This window comes from Papilio xuthus, unplaced genomic scaffold (genome assembly GCF_000836235.2).
Source record: "Papilio xuthus unplaced genomic scaffold, Pxut_1.1 DF824992.1, whole genome shotgun sequence".
NCBI lineage: Eukaryota > Metazoa > Arthropoda > Insecta > Lepidoptera > Papilionidae > Papilio > Papilio xuthus.
This window is the reverse complement of record NW_013533657.1, coordinates 4,548,574-4,575,317: the sequence shown is the minus strand read 5'-3', so window position 1 is coordinate 4,575,317 and position 26,744 is coordinate 4,548,574. Positions and strand designations below refer to the sequence as shown.

Below are 26,744 nucleotides of genomic sequence, written 5' to 3'. Positions count from 1 at the left end.
CTCATATATTAAGGGTCTCTGAAAGTAACCATTAGGATACTGAAGTGAGGAAACAAATCTGCAGGCTTCATCTGACTCTGCCCCTGTAACAAACTCAACACCGAGTAAGTCTTAAGATCAAAGTCCACGTATGATAAATTGTAAACAATGGTTTTGCATAATAAACAAATGTCTCCCTTTGAGCGAACGTCGTCATACGTGCATATATACAAAGATGCTTACGTCAATTGGTGGGCGACTAGGATGCTGGGAGGTCTCGCGTCAGCGTCAATCATAAACAAAATTTATGTCAAGTGTGCACAAAAACTAGTCCCTCTCTCAAATATCAAAGATACATGTTTATATTTTCACTGTCTGCGAGAACGTTTTTTTTTTCTTTATACTTAATGTTGGTAAATATTAAACATTATTCTAGACTTGATTTTTATTATAATTTGTCTGGAAAATTTTAAGTCGTAAACTTTGATATATTACTTTTGCAGACAATTGTTTGACATTCCACAAGTAGTTTTATTTTTGAACTTTATGTAAAGAAATATGATGATATAAAAAGAAATTTGTTAGTGTCGTACATGGGTATATAGTTTGTCCTCTTGTAACCTGTGAGGTGCAATCTATGTCTATACATCTATACTCTACACATGTTCAAATTTAACCTTTTTAAACTTTTTTCTGTATGTCTGTATGTCCGCCATGCCGCGTTTGTTCCGGGTAATATCCGGAACGGTTGGATCGATTTTGACGGGACTTAACTGAAACGTAGCTAAGCTGACGCGCGAGGGCATAGTCTTTTCTTTTAATTATGTGCTGTCGATGTCGCTGCCAATTAGCTAGTATTAATAATTATCGTAGTCAATGCATTGTAAAAGAGAATAAAAAAGATAACAAACGTCCCGGCACTGAAAGTCTTAGGGTAATAGTACCGGTAACTCTTAGAAACAGCAAGAGAGTTGTGCGAAGATCGTATCAAATGAAAATGAGCAATATCTCCCTACTATTCTGAGTCACGCGCTAGTGCTACATTTTGTAAGAATGAAAAAACATTCAACTCTTTTCTCGTCTGTGGCTGTCTGCGTCAACAAAACACCCACCGCTTTGTTCTCCATTCGAATAGTCTGAAAAATCGTCTTTACATATTTCAAAGAGATCAAATTACAAAACTCGTCTGAATATAAATTCTTTTATGACTTTTCTGCTGATTCAATATTTTATTCATTGCAATAAATACTGGCTATTTTTATAAGCTTATATTTTGTATTCTATTTAAAAAAATCGAGTTGGTAAAACGTATTTTTTGGCAGACTTCAAAAAGAAGGTTATCAATTATTCCATTTTTAGGGTTCCGTATCTCATTGGAAAAAAACGGAACCCTTATAGCATCACTTTGTTCTCCGTCAGTCTGTCTGTCAAGACTCTTTTTCTTAAAAACGCGCGAAGGTATCAAGCTGGAATTTATATCAAATGTTCAGGTCTGCGGTCGCTAGGTGCTGTGAAAAAATAAAACTTCTAAGCCAACCCAATCAAAAGATACAACCGTTGATAGAATATTATTAAAAATAAATGTCATTGATAGAATATTATTAAAAATAAAATGACTTTTGGATTTTCAACGTCCAAAAGTATCGCCTATTGACCTAAAGATTTGAAATTTTCTTGCCTTTGAAAAGAAGATTTTAAATGCGACGCCTCGAAACTAAAGAAGGGTTCAGTGAATGATTAGGTCCTGTTGTCTTTTAAAAATGTTAGTAATTAATAACAAATGTAACACTAGTTTTTTGTAACGTTTCTAAATTTAAGACTAGATATTTCTCGTATTAAGTTTTTGTTTCGTATTGAACGCTCAATATTTGTATTTCATTATTTAGAGAGGTTGGAATAAAGTAAATCCATTTATGGAATTGATATTGTATCAATTCAAACTAACACCAGTCGTATTGCTCAAAAGCTTCTGACAGGACATTGCTACTAATATAATTTATTAGTTTTCTTAACAATTTATTTCTAAAGACTATTTCTTTGGAGATTATATTTAGAATTTTATATGCTGGACTTTGCCAACAAGTATTTGGTGAATAGTTTTTTTTCTATTTAATCTGTAATGTTTATTCGAATATTTATGTAACAGATAATAAGTACATATCGTACAATACAATAAACAGGTATTATGCAACTTCAGTATGTAATCAGTGTACAAACAAATTGGTAAAGAGCTTATGTCAGATCTAAAAACCCAGACAACTAGCTGATTTTAAAATGTAATTAATATAGTTTGGATGAAAAAATAAGTAAACAAATAAAAATAATTATATAAGCGTCAATAGCCCAATGGTTAGGGGAACGGATTTCCGACCACGAGGTCGGGGGTTCGAATCCCGCCATTCGACTATTGTCGTAAACCATATCCTAGCACAAGTCTAGAGCTTAGTTGGAATGGTAAAAGAAATATTAGTAAATTTACAAAAAAATCTGCTAATATTTAAAAAAATAGATTTATTACACTCAATAAATTAAACAAAAGCAATATATTTTGTCATTTATAAAATCAGCTACAAGACAGACGGGATTTTATTGAAGGCCGTGATATTTTAAGCCTATTCTAAAATTGGGTTGTTCTAACGCACACATAATCCTTTATCATACGTCCCATGTACATTTAAAGTGTGTACAAAGCGTTGGAACTTCCAAGTTGTTAGCATAACGCCCTCCCGAGATGAGGGTCACGAATATTAACATTTACATAACTACTGAGGCTTGGGAAATCATTACGACAAAACGTTGTTGCCTGAAACAGCGGCATTAGGATACTGTGTGGTGTCTGATGTTGAATTGTCGGCAAAGCGAATTACGAACACATCTACTTATCGAAATGTGAACTCGGCTACTAAGCAATCGGCACAAAGGATATTTTTATTAGTTGAGCAATCTGCAGGTCCTGGATTCGAATCCCGCCATATACCAATGTGTTTTGCGATTTCCGATTTACATATATACATTTATTCGACGTTCTTAAAATGTTTTATTTATTACAGAAAGTCGATTAAGCAGATGTTTGTATGCGACATTTTCGATATCACACATGATATATATAAAATTATATCCGAAAGTTTTGTTATATTGGAACATAAACAGTTCATATTTAAGTTTATTTATTTATAAACTTATGAATAAATTAAATTAATCCTGGTATAAATTTAAAATAAACTCGTTGTTCTTGTTTCACAAGTTCGTAAAAGATAATATTATTTTTATATTTTGGGACATATTTAGATACTAAACAATTATAAGCTTGATAATAAATAACTCCCATCGATTTTTGTCTTCACTAAGATATGAGGAATTAAAAATTTGACACTATAAAACTACTAGTTGTCGCCCGCGACTCCATCCGCGTGGATATAAAAAAAAACTTAATATATAGTTAAGTTAAATAAAAAGCTGCTCTTCAAGGCAAAAATTCGAAAAAAAAAGGATAAATAGTATCCTATGTCCGTCTCCTGGCTCTAAGCTACCTTTTCACCAATTTACAACCATATCGGTAAAGCCGTTCTTGAGTTATAAATAGTGTAACTAACACGATTTTCTTTTATATATATAGACTAGCGGACCCGACAGACGTTGTCCTGTCTACCCGTCTTTAATTTGAATAAATTAATATGAAGTTAATATTTGATGAAAATTGTGAATCTAAACCATTCCCAGATCCCCTTGAACACACACAAAAAATTTCATCAAAATCGGTCCAGTCGTTTGAGAGAAGTTCAGTGACATACACACTCACAGAAGAATTGTATATATAAAGATTTGCGATATTACGTTGAATGGAAGATACAAAATGCACAATCATATATTTATTAAAAATATATCAAAAAGTGCATTATAATTATACTTCAGATGTATTTCATCATCAGCCCTCTATACGTCGCCACTGAGGGATTCGGCCTAATTTGGGGGTAACTGGGCCATAGTCAACCATGCTGGCCCCGTGCGGGTTGGTTGACTTCACACATATCTTTGAATTTCCTAGCAGATATGTGCAGGTTGCATCATGATGTTTTCCTTTACCATAAGAAGGTCAGATTAATGAACATATGTACATGGGAAATCGAAAAACACATTAGTACAAGGTGGGATTCGAACCCATGACCTACAGATTACAAGTCAAGTGTTGAAACCGCTGAGCCACTAACGCTCCCCCTGAGCCACCGACGCTCCAATTCAGATGTATTTATAAAATATTATTTACATTTAAGTTTTTGCGGCCTGTAGTCAGTTTCAATTAGTAGAAAGTATAACGTATATATTTTTAATTAAGCGGCGAGAGTACGATACGATGTGTGGGATATCTTCATGATAAGCGGACCGTAACTGTTTAAGTGGTTCACACTGTGAGTGTGAACTGCCCATCTATACAGTCGGCAAAGTTCTTAAACATTAAGGCTCAAGACACACTAGCGCTAAAGCTATAGTCAGAGTCGTGTATTTTTTCTGCATAGTAGTTATACTATAATAGAAAGCTAAGTAGGGATTTCTAACCCTAAAACTTCACTAAAACTGATTGCATCTGTTAGTAGTAAGAGGCTAAAAACAAGCAGCGAATATGCACTTCGCGGCAATGTGTCTTGAGCTTTAGTGTAAAGGCGAGGGAAATATAGCGAATTTTACACTCATATATAAAATATATTTGTAATTTTGAATGATTGAATGTTTAAGAAACAGGATATATTATTTAGACCAACAATCTACTACGTATTGAGTTATTTGTCCTTCTGTTAAGTTAAAGAAATTTGTTCAAGAAACTTTCCGGATAGTTTACTGATGTTTGGTTAATTATGAAAATGTTTGTTTGTCAATCTACGAAGTTTAACTAATATGAAGAATTCTTTTAACATTTTAAAGTTACGTTATCCAGAAGTTACACGGGCTTAACCCTTATTGTGGCAAAATTTCTTTTTTGAAGAAAAGCAAAAAATTATTTTATAGTGATCGTATATTTTTATAAAGTTGTATGTATGGTATACTATACAAAATGAACATAAGGGTTAATAGAAGCTTTTTATATTAAACTTACTAACGAAAAAGTTTGTACGTTTTGCAAATATTTTTTTAAAAAATTTATAGTGATGTTATTTGTCATAATTACAATGAGGTTTTTGTATTTTAAAATATGTCATATGTCACTTTTATCTTTTAATTAATTAATATGTTTCGCGTCTGTTGATAAAATAATGTTTAAGTGCTGCATAAATTTCAAGAAATCCGAGACCACGACAGAAGGCATGTATTTCAAATTATATTCCTTTAAAAAAAAATCAAAGAGCCAACACTTTTAAATTTATAATGATAATAATCGATAAGAAAACTGTTAAAATAATCGCTTGCTGTGAATCTCTTCCTCGTAAATGAAAATACAATCATTAAGGTGACCAGTTATATGCACTACTTTTGCAGACCAATTAAATTGAAGACGTTTAAAAAAAACAAGCTGTCACATTCGGTTTTCCGTAATGGCGTGATGACAGGTGGTACATACAAGACGAGTCGTAATTACTAAAATTCAGTTTAATTAATTTGAACTCCTTTGACAGGAGACGAGCTGGTTATGTTAATATAATAAACTGAATTACTTACAATAAAAGAAACAGTCTCTTAATTGATTGCTATACAATAAAATTTGGCGATAAGTTGACACTCGGTCGACACCTTTTAGTTCGGTGAACTGTAATCTTTTACTGATATCAATTTAATTGTCAGTTAATGATACATTAATCTGTACACTTGTAAGAAAATTATGCATCTTCTAGTATTGTTAAGAAAGTAAAAATTTTATAAATAATTTTACTTATGTTTATAGAATTATCGGACCTACGATATGGGTGAATTCGGTTGCAAACATTTAGTAATCTCCCGTTTATGAGAAATACATCCCAGTCTAACTGTGGGTTTCAGACAACACAATCAGTGTATCAAATATATCGTCATCCCTGTCTTTTATCTTTAACAAAACAGAGATAACAATATGTATTAAATCGGGATTTTGGTCTGTAAAATCCACGGTAAATAGGTTATCATATGTCAGCAGATTACGGTAACCAAGACGGAAAAACCCGTAATGAAAAATCTGTGAAGAAATAGTGACTTGAATAAAATTTAAATTTAGAAATTTAAATGTAAACATTTGATTTGATTTGAAGGAGACTATAAATGAATTTCTTGTTAACATTTCCTAAAACTTTCGTTCAAATCTATTAATATCAGAGTCCGGTTGATCTTGTATATGTATTTGAAATTATAATAAAACTTTGATTGGCACTTTAAACGAAACACGTGTCTAGTTGCAATATATGCATACTATCTTTCTTACAAAAATATAAACGTATACGTAAGTTATTTTTTCTAGACGTTTACAATTCGTTGTTTCTCTTAAATAAACATGGTTCTTATTATTCTGCTAGATACGATACATTGGCTTGTATTTAGTGTATTTTGTTAATCTGATTGAATCGTTAACGTAGACTGAAGTCTATTAAAATTTACGAATATTTTCTTCAGTCAGAGTCAGACAGAGACAGAGTCAAGCATACAAACGGGCCATTTGTTGTGTAAAGCTACTCATAACTGTCTTTTACACATAACGCTCGCAGCTTACCTTGAGCCACCATAAACTTTGAATCTTGTAGTACCGAATTTCGACTCATTCGACGAAAAAGGGCTTTCGTTAGATATATTGCGGTGTGATACTACAAAGGGTTTATTGTTGTTGACAACTGGTTTCAGTCGAACAATTATATCTGTAAGAAATTATGACTAACTTAAATCTTTGTATTGTTGCAGGTCTTCAGTTGCGGAGCATAGAGGAGCCGGCGGGTGCGGGGAGTGCGGGCGGGGCGGGCGCGGGGAGTGGCGTGCCCGCGCCGGCCTGCTACGACGCCGAATGCGCCCGCACCGAAGCATGGCTCGATGAGAATCAAGATTTCGTGCACGACTACTTTTTAAGGTTTGTATTTATGCTTTAAACTAGGTTTAAATGTAGTGTACAGGCGTAGATCACTAATCCAGTCTCGATGGGGGCTATGATTGTAGGTACCATTTTGCAGTTTACTCGTAGTGACATATTACAACAAGCATAACAAAAGTGTCTTTATATTTTCGGCTGAGATACGGATTTTGGTTCTTGTCTTTTTTGAACATCCCTTATAACATTGGTAGTCAAAGTAAATCACCATTTAATTTCACTTTAATGCACATTGTATTTTTGAGAACTCTTAGCTTAGTAAGATTTTAGGTAGAGTAAGAAATTTCTATGCATTGACGTAAAATTATGCGCCGGTTTACCCACTCAGTCTCATTGGCCATGAGTCGCGGTTTCCGCTAATCTAACTTCATCTAAAACTTTCATGACTCATGAATTCAGAACAACGTCAATGTTACGATTGTACAAAGGATTATATCCCGTAATGCGTATGCTGTAAGTATAGTTTTAGCGTGTTATATAGTTTCGCTTTGTTAACCGTAACTGAAAATAATTCTTTTTAATTTTTTAATCATGCACAAATTAATACAACAAACGCACAGACTTATGTCCTACATTACACATAAGCATGTCTTGTAACGGTTAAAAGTTTTGCTTGTAGATGTTTTTTTCAGATTTATTTTAAAAACTAGCTATCACCCGCGATATGAGTTCTTCAAGACTATGTTCTACATTTATGCCAAATTCAGGACGATCTATGCAGCCGTTCTGCAGATACCTTCTTATATCTATTCAAACATTCGCATTTATATTAATAATAAGATTGTATACTTAGTTTTTTATTACATAGATAGACGGCTAAAGCTTGCTTGTTCTATTTTTTAAACATATTTCTCGAACAAGGCGGCTTCGTGAACTAAATATCAATATCAGGAAATAAATAAATCAATCAATTCGTACAGCCGAGATTGCAGTTTTGTGAGATTCGTGTTTACAATCTTCTCTGTTTACTGAAACACTGTTGGAAAATTTTGTTGATCTGTCAATACTTATAGATGTTGTTTACGTGTTACCAGATGTTAAATCAATATATATATATATATATATATTGATTTATAACAAGCTTATTTTTCTAGATTTTTAATTCGATTACTTTGTATTTGAAATCTTCTAACTTATTTTAATATTGTACATAATTGCTTGGTTCTTTTATTAAATTTCTTCATTCAATTCTACCGGCTTATTATAAAGCTTTGAGATATTTAATGCTTCTTTGATCTTGATTTTCAATTTTCTGGTATAATATCAAACGCCAGAGGGAATAGCTAAATATACGTTCAATTAACTTTTCAATTTAGTTGTAATTGGAACAACAAATGTTATTTCCAATTATATATACGCATTCACACGAGTCAACTTTATTTGTAGTATTTAATTGTAAACGTAATATAAATAAAATTTATACGCCAGTATCTTCGGAACCTTGTCTAAAGGAACTCCTTTTAATAATAAATTTTATTATAGTTAATTATTAAGTATGTTTTATTAGTTGCTATGTAAAAATTTTGCTATCCAACTAAAACTAAAAGTTACTAGTAACAACTAAAATAACTGTACAAAATGTATGTATGATGTGTGTTAACTTCTCCGAAAATAAAATGTTCGTAGCATTTTGTAGTACTCTAATAACTACTAGATTCAATTGACTTTCTAGGCTGTTTTCTAACATCAATATGGCGTCGATGTGACAAACTTTTGTCATTACAGTGTCGATGGTTATTCTGAAATATAATTAGTTTGTGTGCGAATTTGTACAGTATAGTGCCATCCAAACGTTATGGAGGCTCGAATTTCACTACTCTGTACAACAAAAATTTAGCTTTTGGTGAGACGTGCTAGAGTTGGGCTCGCCCGTCTTTATTTTCACCTGCATTAGGTCCACCTAGCATCCGATGTATCTTGTAGCTTGTAGCAGTCATAAAGTTTGAATCTTGTAATACAACCCGCATCTCTCGCTACTAAGCTCCTCGACACTTCCAACGTATTGAGTTAGTAACTTCGCACTCGTTAACTTCCAACTCTGTCAAGTTGATTTGCTAGTTTGCTTTAACATCTTCATTCGGAGAGAATTTCTCTAATGTTATCATCTAGCTTTCGCTTTGAAATTTGCTAAGTATAAAGCTATATAAGTCACTAGCTGTTGCCCGCGAATACGTCCGTGTGGAATTAAAGAAAAATATAATAAGTAGCCTATGTGTTCTTGCATACTATGTTCTATATCTATGTAGAATTTTAGCGTGATCCATACAGCCGATCTCGAGATACCTTCAAACAAACATCCTCCCATTTGCATTTATAGTATTAGTAAGATTGTTTAAAGTCTTTATTTACGTTTTCAATTTAGGAATTCTTAAGTTCGGTGATGATGAACTTATTTATTTGGAGTTATTAGAAATCACGAATTAAAAATGTCAATTTTTCATAAATTACTGGAACCTTCTGGTTCAGAAAAAGCCCTAATGTACTAATTAATACGACGGGGTTTCCCGTCTGTACTGTACTTGATGTCATGTTTAGTTTGTCATTGTTATCTGTCGTTATAAATTAAATTAAATCACAAATTCCCCAGCAATCATTTAATTGTAAGCTATTACGATGTTCTTCCTACGTGAACATAAGAACACACAATAAGGAAGTATGTAACGGAAACATAACAGTGATCATAACGAGACAATCTTGTAAAGAGTTTAATAAAGCTTATATGCATGCGGTAGATACCGCTTGGTTGCGGAATTACGCGGAATACGGTGGTTTATCGTAGAACTATATCACGGAGTCCATGCGATTCTGTCTTTATGCCGACTGCGCCAATAAAATGTTTGCGACTACGGTTTACGCACTAAGGCCCGGTTTACAGTATGCTAGAAATAATGAAAAACTCAATCTATTTTTTTCTGTTGATTAAATTTGTTCGTATTGATTCATTTTTATGAAATATAAATGTTGGTTAATTTTAATTTTTCGTGAAGTAATGATGAAGCACTATCAGTCTAAAACAATATAGTAGGTAAATATAGAGTATACTACCAGTTAAAAAAACCTAAGTTATAAATTAAGTTTAAATAGCCTACTAGTTAATCGGACAAGCTGTTTCGGAGATTACCCGGAACAAGCGCGAATTTTTGGACAAAATTTTTCAAACCTAATTGGTTTTTCGTTATAAGCATCCCAAATACATTGTGTTTGCGAAACATATTTTTTTATATAAAATACAGCCTCCAATTTCATCGATTATATGTTTACGATTTACTTCATTTTAGCAGATTTACATCTAACCTTGAACTTCAAAGCTCGTATTTTGAATATATTACAAAGTACAATTTCGTTTTCACAACATTTTTTTATATCTGTCTATTATGATAGCTACACACGAAGAAGTTTAAAAAAAAAAAGGTTTCAGGAGTATTTTTTTAAGTCTTCAAGTGGGTTTTTTAATAACACTTATGTATATAGACTTTTTTATTAAATTGTAAAAGGAAATTAGTAAATCCTTGTTTTAAATCTCCATAATATTTCGATATCGGTGAGAGCTACTTTATATTGTAATTCACTGCAAGCGACTACAACAAACCTTTTATTGCTGCAGTTTGAGCAAGCCAAAATAGTTCATATACTTTTTGATTAAAGCATAAAATAGCGTTTACGAGTATTTAACATATACACCGCTCAATATACTGTGGCGGTAAATACTTGCCATAAAATTTATTGTGAGGTTGCGCGCTGCATACGCGCAGTTGCCTTATGAAACTTTACGACCCTCATCTGTGCATGACGGACATTTATGTTCTTAAGGTGCTTGCTATGAAGGAAGTAATTCCGAATCGTAATTATAAAATGAATATGTTTTTTCTTTAATTTCAAACATGTGCAATAAAGTTTGATATAAGCTAGCATAACTAGTAATAGTTGTCATGTTATGGGCACAGTTTACGAGGGGTAATGTTTTTGCGTGGGAATAATTTACTGAATAGTAAGAGAAAGATTCAAATAAATTCTGAGAGGAAATTGGAATATTTGTATACTACTAATAATATTAATAACTTCCTATGCTTGTATTTGAATCTTTTTTTTCGTCATAAACAAGATTTGGTTCTAACATACAAACCTGATTAAAATTTTAAGAAGTATTTTTTAATATTGCAACTTTTCCTTTGTGGGAGAAGTTTGGAAAGAATCCTCTAATTGTGTGTTAGTACAACGTAATAACTCCATATAGAAAATAAATGACAAATTCTTATGCTTATTTGGGTAAAAATATTTATTCATACAAAAAACCGCGAATACTTTTATGTATGGATAAAGACTTAGTAACAGATGCGTTGTAAGATATTAGCATAATAAGGTTACAGGTTATTCAGTTCAACGATTATTTTGACGTCATATGACGTCAGAGATTTGGTGCAATAATAGAACTGATTTAATTTACTGTTTAATTCATATGACGTCATGATTTACAATGTGTACACATTGTCGGTGTAAAGGTGAGTTTCCATAGACCAGAACATTTACTTTTAACAAAACAACCAGCTACTTTATTATATGTTCTAGTGTACCTTTACACGAACCACAAGTGCTTTAAAAACGTGCTTTTTACCTATATTGTACCATTTTCAAGAACGTTCTCGAACATAGAAATGTTCGAGAACATGTTCTTGTTTTATATATTTAGTTTTAGATATTATTAGTTAGAATTCTTTGACGCGAAAGGCGTGTTTTCGTTACAAAGTCCAGTGTCAGAATGAATAGTGAGGGGACACAAAGGTCGACATTTTAAGGCTAGTGTTGGGTCAATACACTGCCATATTTTCGGATTTTCTTCCTAACATTAGCTCACGGGTTATAATAATATTCATATGCGACGGTTGATAGAGATTTATGAGAGTAGTATGACACATAAAAAAATATCTCTGAGACAAAATAACTCGAAATTAAATAGAAAGTATACTGTATTTCTAACTTTATCTGTCGTTTTCTAAATGGAAAGACATCGTGACTTACTTATTTAATCTACGATGGAGCGAGACAAGGCATTGTGTCGGGCATTGTCCTTCGATGCTGTAATTGAGTTATCTGTTACCTCAGGACGGGTGATACTTTAAATTGTGCTAAGAAAATCTAACATTTAATGCCATACTCAGAGTAGTTTCAATTGTTAAGCAGCAATTTAATGTAAAATTTCTCAAATCCGTAAACACTCATTTAAATCGCTCATATCATTGTTAATATTATTTTCTACAAAATCCAAACTCTTACGGTTGGTTTCTAAGAAAATCTTTGGAAAACATATTGTCATCCCAGTTATTATTTTTGACTAAACAGAGATAAAAAATTTATTTTGGACTCAAAAACCCACTGTTAGTGATCATTTATGATTTTTCTGGTCATTAATAAAACGTTCTGTGTATTTTTAATTAAATAAAAATAAGTCGCCATATCGTTTTACAATCTGTAGTAAATGACAACGAAAGAAAGAAACAGTAAACAAGTTAATTAAGCGGAATGAAATTAAAATCTAAAAGCAATATATGTTTTAACTTTGAATTTAATTGCATAATTACTTTAAAAAGAACAACGAATGCTAATAACTTTATCGCCCTTATAAAAGCATAAAAAGACCTCGCGTGATGTTACATGTGACTTTCCTATTAATTGTAACGTTTTACAATTAAGAAGAATTAAAACGGCACTCTGTGGGAAGATGGACGCCATCATAAATGTTCCTACAATATTACCAGTTAGCGAGTGTAATAAAGGTAATTGAGACTTTGAACATTGCGTGAGAACCATTCAAATTAAAAGTAATAAAATTTCTACAACAAATATACTTTATGTTAACTTTACATAATGAGAACAAAATGTTATTCGCATTTGATACTCTATTCATTCATTTCTACGTTTCCATATTTATATTCTGGCAACGTACAAGACGATCAGGTCAAGATTGTATCGAAGTGTTGGACTGGACCTTACCTTGTAAAAGTGTTGTCGCCCTTAACCAATGGATTTCTGCAACCTTGGTGCTTCGATTGAATTAACGACATTAAATAGAAGTTCTTTTACTAATAGTTTACTGGTTAATCAATATTGATTGTCCAATATGTCTTATAGAAAGTATTTGATGATGATATGATGATGATGAAATGTGCCTTACAATGTTGTATTATTTGTCAGGAAAGCGACGCGGCAGGTGGTTGATGCTTGGCTGGTGTGCCATGCAACGCCGCCCAGCGCCGAGCTCGCGTCTCCCTCGCGTGCCGGTTCCGGCTCGGGAGCCACCACACCTGTCAGGTAATGACTTATCCATAAAAATATTGTGCTATCAATGAAGATAATACACTAATGGGGTAGATGACTTCGATTATGACGTCCCTGGTGATTAAATATGACAACTAAGCTGATAAATCTGACTAGTTTTTGAAGTGGTAGATTCCTACACATATCTATTTTATTGTTTGACTTATCACATCAAAAAAGGCCCTAAAAGTAGCTCTACCTATAGCAAACTCATAAGTCTTGGTCTTGGTCTGAGATCTTGTAAAAAATAAATAAATGAACATCCAAGGTTTTGATATATATATAATAGCATTTCTCTGTATAATCTGGAAAAAAAAATAACGCGTAATATATAATACTCACCAAAGGTTATAAAGACAATTTATAATCCTCCATTCGTGTCTTTATATATGACGTAGTTAAAAAGTCTCGTACACTTGAATTATGCAAGCGCATAAATTATTTACGCGCATTATACAAGCATTAATATATGCGTCTTATCCTCACCGTAACCTGGTGCTTTGTACCTTCATCAATCTTATGTCATCCTCGATGAGAAAACTCTAGGGTTGTCAGTTGTCGACATTTTTTTTTATTATTTACAAATAGTAAACACACCCCTGGCCCTTCGTACACAAGGCAACTTAAATCTTACGCAATGTCATAGATAATCAAAGTATGCGTCGCCGACCTGTTTGTCTAGATTGTTGTCGGAAAAGTCGCTGCGATGACGTGCTGAATAGACGAGTCGCGTCGACGATTCAAAGTCGTATGTACGAAGCGCGCGCAACGCGATACGACGCGATGTAACCATACAATATTAATTTCGATGATTTACATTGCTTTGTGTACGAAGTGCCTTAGTGACCTTTAAAATTTTCGATCAATTATAGTCGAATTAAATTTATGCTATACTACAACTATCATAATTGTAAGTTGCTTACATACAAAATAATATACATTTATAGATGTGCAATACAGTTTACTTCGCTTGAAATAAAATCTCTATATTTCCGATATTTCTGTTCTAAATTGCTACCATCGTTAAAAAGAATCGTGACTTCGTGACATGGAAGATTGTCCACAATATACAGTTAAAGCAAAGTCGTTGCAATTCGAGTGCAGCAGTTTCCTTCTATTTCGCACTGTTTTCTTGCAACTAACTTTTATGTGGCTGTTCTACTAACATCTTAGACATTTTCAAGAAGACCTAATGTTTAAAAAAAAACTCAGTTTAAGTGATGATAAGTGTCTTTGAATTTGAGCATAAAATCGTATGGAAAAGACACAATAGACAATTCTATTATCATCAACATTCTGCCTTTTTGACTACGGAGGGTCGACACAGTATGTGCTACTTTACCATACGTCTCTATCAGCTATTATATATTTCATACTAACCATCAAAACCTTCGGTCTTCTAAGATCTATATAGTGTTGATTCTTTGGCAGGAAGATCTCTGCGCACGAATTTGAGCGCGGCGGTCTGCTGAAGCCGTTGGTGACGACGGTGGACGGCACGCCCACGTTCCTGGGCGATACACCTCACGCCGCGCCCGCCCGCCCACAACGTCGTTCGCGACATGAGCTGAGACAGCTGGATGAAAAGGAACTCATATTTGAACTAGTCAGTATTAAATACCATTATTACTTTATATTAGTAATAGATGACACGTCTGCAGGCAATACACGTTAGGTTATGAGATGCAAAACTTACTAGGAAAGTCTAGCGTGTTTGTGACAAAAAATATGCTTAATATGAAACTCGACGATGCCTGCGAGGTAGCAAAAGGACGTTACTCATAAAACTTCGCATATTGAGTATTGGAAGATGAATTCGATTTAATTATTTATATCAATCAAGTGGATTGGTAATATTTGTAGCACGTTATCTTTTGTTTATAATTTTATGCATTTTTAATTAAAGTTCTAACAAGATTAGCGATATGAGTTGCACTGTTACAAAATTGTATTTTGTGTTGTTACGCTTCGGATGCGTGAGGTGGAAAATTAACTCGAAATTAAATTATAAAGCTTGTGATTTTGGTCTTGTTGGTTAATATTTTATAATCAATTTATGGATATTACAATATAATCTAATACTCGTATGCAAGAGGAAAGAGCAAAGGAAACGGATTTCCATTTCAACAGATATCGTATTTCTTACATCCATTGTGATTCAATATTTGTCAATAACTCACCGATCTGGTTGACATTAATATTCATTAATTTATAATGTGAATTTTGCATTATGATTTTATTAAATTTAATTATTCATTTTCTGAATGAAAGGAATGTAGTTTTTATTGATACTGCAATTATATCGATGTAGCCATTTATACACAAAATTACTGCAATTCATTTTTTTTAATATCTTAAGCTAGCAATCGAGCAAAAGTCTACCAGAATTCGCTGAAATAGCAAACGCTGCCCATAGATATCCGCAATTAATGTGTTGCTTACCTTAAATCGCCGGAGGAGGGGACGCGCTGTAAGAGAATATATGCCCTTCCTTTGCTTGCACTACTCTGTCAAATCTACTTCCCCTTCCCTTCCTATCTTTATTCGAAAAGTGTGAGTAGGGTGAGAGGACAAATTAGGTCTCCGCAATGCACACTTATCAGGCGAAAAGCGGTATTACTTTCACTTTACGCCTGTCTTCTGTGTGGTCGTGCTATTGCACCGGGCGAGCAGGCCTCTTCGCACAATAGATGTTTTTGTTGGTTGCATCTAACCATTGTTACTAGTAACTAGATGGCGCTGTCATGATATATTCCTGAGACATTTACTATCTCTAATTTACTCGCTTTAACTACGCCAAGTTATTCACGAAACCCATTAACCGTTGTTTTCTGAGACCAAATCTCTAAATAAACCATATCGTCATCACTGTTTTTTTTCTTCATCTCATAAGGTGGCAAACGAGCGAGCGGCCACCTGAAATCGCTGATATAGCGAAGTGACTTTTGTTTAAATGTCAGTGTGTTTTAAACAGTGATTTTGTTACTGTTTTTATGATCTTTTTTCTTCGTTTAATAATATGTATATGGTTATGCCATTTAACGAGAGGTTGTTGAACATAATCGCTTCGCTGGGTGTGTGCATATTGACCAATTTGCTTGTGTGAGTGAGCAACGCGCCGATAAAATGACGCGGCCGCCTTGATAATAATTACATGTAAACATCACGTTGACTTGTGTTGAATGGAAACGCTGTGTTAATGTTCTTACATGTTTAATTAATACTCGTAACAGAATAAATCTTACGTCCGTTTAGTGGCATTTAATAATGAACCCCAGAGTTTTGTATTTACTAGCTCTAGCCCACGGCTCTGTCCGCGCGGTATTAAAAACAAACATAATTAGTAGCCTATGTGTTCTTCCAGACTGTGTGCTATATGTATGCCAAATTTCATCTTAAGTTTTTTAACCGACTTCAAAAAGGAGGAGGTTCTAAATTCGTCTGTATGTTTTTTTTCCGCGCGGAAGGAGCTGCGGGCAATAGCTAATCATTTTATAAAAATGTTGTATCATTTAAAATGCACTTTTAAAGTTTACTTCCCCAGCGCAGCGTTCCCAACTGAATCGAGACAAATTTAAATTTACCGCAAAAAATTCTTTAAGCATAATAAAGTGTTTGCAAGTTTGTGTTTGGAGGACGAGACTTGAAATAAACTGCTTCCACCACTCTTGCTGTTATTACTTTAAAATGTAAAAGAATTTCAATTGGATCGTTTTATTACAACTTTCTAACCCATTCTTTGTATTATAATACATCTCAAAGTATGATCGTATATCTTCAGAATTTTGTACAGGAGTTTATGGTACTTTTTGTACGAAATATTATAAATTTTATGTTAAAAATAATTTTTACACGTCTAAAATCAGATTGTACGGAGGAAAGAAAAGGCGTAGATTATTTAAAACTATGCTACGTTAAAATAAACTAAAAATATCTTAGTTAAAATTGAAATTGTTGAAAATATCTTTGATACTGTAATTACATTTTGCTTTATTTTGCCACGTTAACAAATTAGTGTTCCATTTTGAGAATAACCGAATCGCAACATAAAAGGCAAGCCTCTCATAATCGTTTCAAGTTCAGTTATTTAATTAACAATTTAATTACGGAGGTACGAAATAATAATTTAATAACCCTTACCTTCAGTTATTACTGCTGCTATAGTAAATTATAGAGTTGTCAAAATACGAAACAGTTTGAAATTTATGAAGCTAAAAACTCACCTTTGGTTTTAGACTTGATTATAATGCTATTGCTACGATCATAGACGACTTTTTTACCAACATTTAGCATGTACTGTAGTTAATTTATTAAAGTCATAATTTAAAAAATTATCGACCGACTAAACGTGGGTTTCCGAGACCAAAATCTACGGTTTAAAACATATTGATATCTCTGTTATGTCAACGATTCGATCTCATAAAATCAACAGTGACTCCACACTTCAGGCTTTAATATGAATAGAATGACATTTAACTCAGTAATAAATATAACCCCACTATTTAAAATAAAGACGTAAACACGTCCTAAGATCCTAATTATATTGTAAACATATTATACATATTATATGTAATATGTCACCAATCAATCATGAATTCCGCTCTTTACTAATTTGTCTAGGAAATTTGCAAAGAGTTAGCAAAGTTTAAAGTAGTATTCGCGTGGACGTATATTGTTGTGAGATTGTAACCTAATAAATTCATTAGTAAAATTTTCCCTAGTTTGAGAACTTGAAGACTTAACTGAGTTACGCAACATTGAAACGAGGACTTACAAATTGGAGAATTTTGTTGGCGTCTTATTTGTACTTAATGCAATTAGGAAACCAAGAGGCGACGTGACGTCGATGTGTGGTATCAACGATGCTTTGTTTTGTTAAATCCACGCCATTATAGGACTGAGGTTGTTGACCTTCACTAGATTTGTCTGGTAACAATTTATTGTGTGGGAAAATTAATCAATGTTGTAAGATGTTTTTATTTTCAACTGTACATTTCTCAGTTTAACTGAAACTGTGCGGGTTTAAGGACAATATTGTGGAGTTTACATTAACTGTGATTTTTGAGATAAGCTATTTACAAATTCATTTGATGCTGTCATCACGTACAGATAATAATAAAAAAAACCTGCTATAAGCTATCATATTTTGACGTATCAATGAAAAGCTTTCTTTGCTTATTATTGCGAGGCGATAGGAATTAAAGATGTGGTCACGTTCGTCCCAAATCGTCGATAATAAAATCATTTCTTGTATCAGCAGAGCGGGGGACGTGGATAAATGGGTACGGAGGATTAAACAAATGTTCGCCCCTGTCGCGCCAGGGGGTCGGAATGAGGGATCAAATCGGATAGCTCACTGAGAAATTTTTGTTCTTAATGATGCGGCTGAATATCATTCTGTAGACAAATTGAGTGCGTTGACCTGTAATGAACGTTTCTACGCGTACTAACGTTTCCCAATTTTACACAGATGGCGTTGATATCAATCTTAATAAATTCTGTTTGGATAGGGTCAATGTAACAGTTATGTTCCGGTGCGTTCCTTGAAGATCCTGGAACCCTATTCTATTGTTGACCACCGAGGGGGTTTTAGTGGGCCAAATCCCACATAACCCTGTATTCCTCTCTAAACTCTAAACGGTTTGGTTATTCAGTAATATTTGTTACATTATTTTAGAAGTTTGATAGCGTGGCATAGATATTGCCATGCTCAACATGATACAATTTTCGAGAAAAAATAGCAGCGCTACTAACAGAATTGTTCCGTTCGGAAAAAGCTTGTTTTCAGAGAACACGAAGTTAAATTTGTACTGGAAATAAACGAGAAAAACTTATTTTGGAAAAATGTTTTTTTTTATATTTCTGATCGCGCACTGTTCAAATGAATTTTATTCAGGTAGGTAGGCTTTTCTACTCAACCATTTAATTGTAGTTAATGAAATTATTAAATCCAGTCGTGGGACTCCGCTGTTTATTTTTAATGCATTGTTGCGAAGTCCGTGTAGTCAAGAACTTAGGACTCAAGATTATTTGACAATTGCAACTTAACGTTAAATATTTTATAATATCTAACTGTATTTTGGTCCTTATTTTTACACTAGACATCTAATATCCGTTCAATCCGTGTGTATTAGGATCATGAATGCTATCAAAGAGCCAAATATTACATCAGCACATCGTAAAAGCGCTCGAAATGTTGACGGAACCTATTTTAACTTGTAACTAAATAGTTTCAACAAATGTTTCTTTAAACGATAACTAACCTAACATTAGTAGTATTGTGTATGTTTACTTTCTTGTGTAAAAAGTATTTCATTAGCGAAATGTTGGAAGATCTAGAGGTTATTTTGTAATTGTAATCAGAACTTTTGATTTTGGCATTGTAACGGACAGAATGCAAGGTTCAGCCAGTATCAAATAATTTAAATTATCCCTCCTCCTTGCTCCTTGCTCCTTGCTCCACGTCCCTTGTTCGGAAAATCTCATAAAATATGTATTTTTGCTATTCCATTACATGTATTTGGTAAATAAGGATGTGAATATTATCTCGTATTCTTCGAAATGTTGCGGAAAAAAAAACATAAAAATATTTATTTCCTCTTAAGGCGGTGCCTATCGAGAATTTATTTTATATATTTGTTGTTATAATAATCATATTTTAGATCTTGTGATCGATTATTGACGGTAATATTTGCGTATAGCATTAGCAATACTCTAACGCGCGTGCGGGGAACACCGCGTGACGGAAATTAGTTCGGAAATTGGACTTGTAACCATGTAAGGGGGAAAATGTTACCGAGGTGACTAGTCCACGTTTGGACGGAATCGTCCGTTAATCACCTGATACTAGAAAGCAGGTGGTGGGATTCCTTAAAAAATCACGAAGTATCACAAGGAGCGAGAGAATTGTATCCAATATCACTTGTATTTACTTTACTGAAGGATGACAAAAATTTAAATAATAAATTAATTACCAAATTAATTTAATCACATTATACATATACTTTAAAATGTTATTCTGAAACTTCAATATAGTTTCTACAAAAATAAATAAATTTGAATGATTTCATGAAAAATGTTCGTTATATTTTCAAAGAAAAAGCTGAGAAAAACACACTTTATAAAGAATGTACAATATATATATGGGAAATCCGTAATCTTTTGATCAGTGACGCACTTATCTTACACAATTAAGGCACAATACTGTGCCAAATATGACACGTCTAGTATTTAAATAAATAATTTAAATAAAAACGAATGTTATTATGAAGCTTAATTCATCAATGCGCTATGGAGAGGACAGTGCTCAGAATCTTTCATCAAGATATAAAGAATTACGTGTTTCGCGTCATTTACAAGGTATGACTTAAACCTTTATCATAGAACTAACGGCTTATAGTGCTGAAAGATCCTAGGATAAGCCATGAGGACTGATTAAGTCAATTTTCCGTTTACTAGATGAGGGTAGCACCTTAAATGCGTACATATATGTTAATATATTTTTAGGTTTCCGTTTATCACAGGAAAAAAAACGGAATCCTTATAAAATCACTTTGTTGTACGTCCGTCTGTCAAGACCCTTTTTTTCTGTTTAAAAATACTAAGAAGCCGATGTGTTTATTAGGCAATATTTAGGCAATGCGTTTTAACGTTTAATACTTTTATTGCCATCCACCTGTCTCGTCTTCTGCCTTGTTATGTAGTGAACGAATATGTAATTGTTCATTAATGTGTATATTTCTATTGTCATAGGTAAAAGACATCTGCAATGAGCTGGAGGTGCGCGTGTTATGTCACAAGATATTACAAAACGTGTCCATTCTGTTGGATGCGGACCGCGGCTCGCTGTTCTTGGTGCAGGGCGAGAGAGCCGCTTCGCCTCATCCACAAAACGGAAGGTCAGTCACAACAAAGTGTATTTAAGAAAACAAACCAACTAGTCAGACGCTTATACACACCAGCAAAAGCATTGCTTTCATTCGCTCTAGTAAGTCAAAAAATTACAATGTAAAAATTATATCTACAAGAAATTCCTATTTTAGCAAAGAAAGCTGACAACTTTCGTTTTCTGTTTGTGTTATCAAATGTTTTTTTAACATATTAAATTATTTCTAGCATCTTGATTTTTTTGATGACGGTCCTTTTAAATATCAATCTTAATATCATACTTTTTTAATAATCGTTGAGAAATTTAACGTACTATTATTTATTAAAAAATTCTCTAACGAGTCTAACTAGAAGTATGGTCGTATGCGACAAATGTTTGCAGACGTCTCGTCTGGTCTTGTATATTTTTGTTAATAAAGTTGTGGCACACACAGCGTGGAGAGGAGGAATTTATCGCCGGCACACACCGGGTGCTTCGTGTCTCGTACCGTGCGTTTTATTTTCCGCGCCGCTATCTCATAAATTGTGTACACGTGCATGCAAATACAACCTCTACTTACTGAATTTTGTATTATTCTTTAATATTTTATTTAAGGCAAGAAAAACTTTTGCTACTTTACTTTTTGTTAAGGGATAAATTAAGAGGATTTCACATTTTATTTGATCTTTACATTATTTTGTAACCTTGGGAAAAAGGAAAATAAAGGGCAGGATACGCGTAGGCTGAAAATAGAATTATAGGAATCCAAATCCGGTGTAGACAAAAAACAAAGTTTGCTAAAATAATACAAAATCACTTGAATGTGCCACCATTCTTTTAGATAGCGATGCTACATACAAAACGTAAAGCTAAATGTATGTTAACATCGTTTTTCCGTTTCAGACGATGCCGCATTTTGTGAATAATGGATCCGTTGGGTTGGCTATCTTGTTCTGCGCCGTTTTTGTTTTTTTTTTCGATTGCCAGTAATTTGTAACACAAATGGACGCTAATGCTTTTACAGGACAATATGTAGCTAAGATAAAAGTTTGCTTATCCAATATTTTATTGGCGACAAGTGACATGTTTTTTCTTAATTTTAACAAACATAATGATGTTGCTGATATAAAAAGGTTACAAAAATTATGGAATGAAGATAAAATAAAATCTTACTAATACGAGTACTATAAAGCGAACTCTCTACTCTCAACAACAACTTGTGAACATCAACTAATATGAATAAAAAAAAGATTGCTTAAACTCTAATACGGGGGCGCTAAAAAAATATTTATTCTCAAAGTGGGCAGTAGACAAAATAAGTTTGGGAACCACTGATATAGAACATAGTCTGGAAAAACACATAGGCCACTTATTAACTTTCTTTTTAATTCCGCGTGGACGGAGTCGCGGGCAACAGCTAGTATTAATATAAACCAGATCGTTTTAGTAATGATAGGAAACATTTATCAACATATTTTTTACATGAATAATTCACATTAAAAATGTTTGGAAGTGTTGGAATTTTTAATTTAAATGCCTTGCTAGTGGTCGTAGGACGCACATTTCGACTGAACGGGGAAATACCACGGACAGATAGGACATGTGTTAGAAATAGTTCAACTGTAATTGCCGCGTGATATTCTTTATTTTTTACCACGGATTTTCACTGCTGAAATATTTTATTACACATCAATATTCCTCTCGTTCTATTTGAAAAAAAAAACAGATACATGGGATGCGTAACAAGACGTTGTTTAGACACTGAATCTTACTAATATTATAAATGTGAATGTTTATAGGGATGGATGGATGGATGAATGTTTGAAGGTCTCTCCGGAACGGCTTCATGGATCTCGCTGAAATTTGGCACAGACGTAGAACATAGTCTGGAATAACACATAGGTCACTAGTTTTAATTAGCTACTACGCGACTTTATTATTGAAGTCTCTAGACTAATTTAAATGTTACACAGGATTATAAACGTAACACTCACGAACCGGGTACAATTTACTAAACTAAGCGCGCTCGTAAATTGAATTATGAAAGGAAGTCACTCTTGTCCAACTAATTTCATTTCGTTGTCTTAAAGGCGAACTTAAAGACGTTTTATCCAATACAATAAAACAACGTTTACGTGAAGGAAAGTGATAGGCTACATAAAATTTATTCCTCATTCCTATTTATTCCTGAATGATTTTTGTTTTTAATTTTTGAATATGGAACAAAATTGGAACAAAAACAATGCTGTTGTATCCAATATGTCTTTCCGTTGAAGTCCTTACTTCTTTATGCCACCCGAGAGTGCCCTTTGTTGTTTTTATGCAAATGAAAATTCACAACGCTTTTACGGTTATTATTCTTTATTTTATATGCAATCATAATAAACCTTTATTTAAATTTAATGTTTTGATGTGTCTATTATAAAACAAAATGTTATTTTTTAAACATCTAAAAGAAAGTCTTAAGGTTAACGTGTATTACCCATCCAACATTAAGGCACACCGTGGGCAAGAAGCGGAGCTATAGTCGTTAACCATATAGCTTCTTAGTTCCATATTCCGCCATCATCGTCATCATCATCATCATCAGCTCACTATAGGTTCCAGCCCACCGAGGGGTTCGGAGCCTTCCCTAAGTTAAGTTATATACCGTCAGCACCATGTCTTTTATTTGGTTCTGGGGTTTTATGACATAGAATTGTAAAAGACGAATTATACATCTAAATAGGGTATCTTTATTTTATACTTACTGTTTGTCATAAATATGCTTATCAAATAAACTAGATAAGTAATAAAATACATTTTTTGCGTCTGAAACGTTTGAGATTTAATATTTTCGGTAACACCAATAATAAAGAATCTAATAGCTTATTCCATGACAAATATACTGTGGTCTCGAATAACTTATGAACACATTAGTCTATGAGTTTTATTAAGAATTACATTTTTGTTTATTACCGATTATTTTGGCTTTATTCCAAGTCACTTAACTAATATTATATACCTTACTGGCTATTGGATAAAGAGTAGACAAAAGGCTTTTACTACGCCATACGTCTTTGGTTACACACTCCATTTGTCCATTACAATAATGTATGTGTCGGTTTGCTTAATTTATAACTTTAACTCGGTTTATTAATCTATGTAAATCTTCAGCTCTATGGTATATATCGACATCCATAAATCCCTTATATGCGTTGACTTTATACGTAAGTATAAAATTAAATTACTGATTTGACTTCGATTATATTGTCAAAGTATTCGATGAATAATAATTAAAAAATAATAATAAAATGCCCTTAAATATGTACAATGCTTTAAAAAAGTCAGATAGCAATATACATATTATATTTTGTATTTGTTTCCATAATGAAAACTATCTATAATAAACTGATATATAAAAACGGCTAAACACTCACGTATATTCGTCCGGTGGCGGCACCGACTAGTTTCGAGTCCATCCGGGGCCCTTCATCAGGATGAGTGGTACTGGTATTATTTCCACCGGACGAATATACGTGAGTGTTTAGCCGTGTTTATATATCAGTTTAGTGTAATGTCTCACAAAAGTTTGAATAACTATCTTTAATATTAACCTGTATTTTGTCATTCCAACACGATATCAATAAAATGGTTTTTGTAGCATTACTATGTATGACATTTAACGTCCAAATATCGATATTTTGTATCCTCCTTTGAAAATATGTCAGCGGCCAATCCATAGAATGCGGTGCCTCAGATGCAATGTCATGAGGACATTGCTAAGGCTACAGGTAACGAATAAAGGACGGGTAAACATGCGGACAGATGTTCCGATTTTATATGTATACTGCAACAGATAAACAAAAAATTTCGTCGAATTAAGGGTTAAATAACATCAATAACATATAAAATATCAATTCACAATTTGACGATTTGACTATACAATTTTGTAAACTTCCGAGAAAGATACCAATTTTTCTAACTGTCGATGTTTCATTTAGTTATCATAGATAGAGATACCTTCTAACATCCACCCATCCATCTAAACTTATATTATTATAAATTATTTATAATATTAGTAAGATTATATGTTTAAGAATATAAAACATATTTCCACAGAAATAAAAAAACATCATGACAGCTTGTAGCCAAAGAAAAAGAAACTAGCAATTCCCGACTCAAATTTTTAAACTTTGTTCTGTTAATTAGTTGTCGCCCAAACTTTACATCTTTCATTAATTGTGTTGTTTAGTCTTCTGCGAATTAACATTTGACTCCTTTACTAATTAGCTAATTTGTATTTTAAGGAAATTCCGCATCAACTTATCCTTCTTAAATTAGTTGAAGCCGATTGTCATATAGCCCGGCCTTTATTAGTACGAATACGAATTGGATATAATGAAATGGATTTTATGTTATCCGTTTACGGAATATCGTTTTTTATAAGTTAAAAATACTATTTACATAATATTTTACAATTCCACGGTTTAAGGATATTCAAATAATTTGCATACGTGTTAGACGCGTACGGATTATTTTATACATAACAAGCTGTCGCATGCGACTCTATCCACGCGCAATAAAAAAAACTCTATTAGTTGCCTATATGTTCTTCCAAAATACGTTCTACATCTATGCCAAATTTGAGCGAGATCCAACGAGTTCTGGAGATACCTTCTAAAAACATCCGTCCATCTAAACATTCGCATTTGTAATATTAGTACGATTTATTCTGTATTACGTACCTCTAATCATACTTCTGTGTGAACGTTACACATAAAGTAAAATGTTCTAATGAAAAACAAGCAGTACATGATTTAACGAAATTGCTGTAAGAATAGTTACGTTGTAAACGTGATAAGACTGCAAATATATGTTAAATAACAAAGCTAAGAGTAATGTAATTACATGATATCAGTTGCTCATTCAACTAAATCGTTTTTTTGACTGGTAAGGTTATAAAACAACGTAGTTAATAGTCGGTCAGTGACAGATATCTCGTATTTCTTCATGACTCACACATTGTCTTAATAAATATTAATAATGTGTTGAAAATCAATCTAGTCTACACGTGTGTCGCAGATGTGGGCACACGAGAGGAAGTGGATAAATCAATTGACATCAGTCACTTTGTACTAACAGCACTACATCTATGCACTTATTTAGTCACATGATGCAGGCACGTATCTCAAGATTGTAGTTTACGATCTGATATCCATAGTTGTACCTTAACATTATTGAACATATTTTTAAAACTGTAGTTTGTCTAAGTCTCTTTTAGTACCCTATAAAAAATATATCATAGGGTGGCAAAAGAGCCACCAATTAGCTGAAATAGCGAAGCGACTGCTGCCCATAGACATCCTCAATTGCAGTTTCTTTGCCAACCCTAAAAAGACAGAGATGGAGAAACACAGAAAGAGGAGAGAATATATCCCGTTACTTTGCGTTTCCACCTCCCACAGATGCTCTTACCCACCCCGTCCTTTTTTATATTATAAATATAGCACTAAACCCTACATTTCATTCTTTAATTTCTTTTATTAAGTATAGACTATGGCCTAGTCAGCC

General features: G+C 33.2%; 1 protein-coding gene across 6 annotated transcripts in view; it reads left to right on the top strand.

Annotated features, from left to right (window-relative positions):
• Pde11 (Phosphodiesterase 11) overlaps positions 1–26,744 on the top strand; it is a 139,927-nt gene that overhangs the window by 84,124 nt on the left and 29,059 nt on the right. For all 6 annotated transcript variants that reach the window (XM_013324479.1, XM_013324477.1, XM_013324478.1 and 3 more), the window contains 4 exons: positions 6,832–6,994; positions 13,202–13,318; positions 14,756–14,930; positions 21,077–21,222. In XM_013324479.1, coding sequence (XP_013179933.1) covers positions 6,832–6,994; positions 13,202–13,318; positions 14,756–14,930; positions 21,077–21,222 — 601 coding nt within the window. The remainder of the gene's footprint in view (positions 1–6,831; positions 6,995–13,201; positions 13,319–14,755; positions 14,931–21,076; positions 21,223–26,744) is intronic.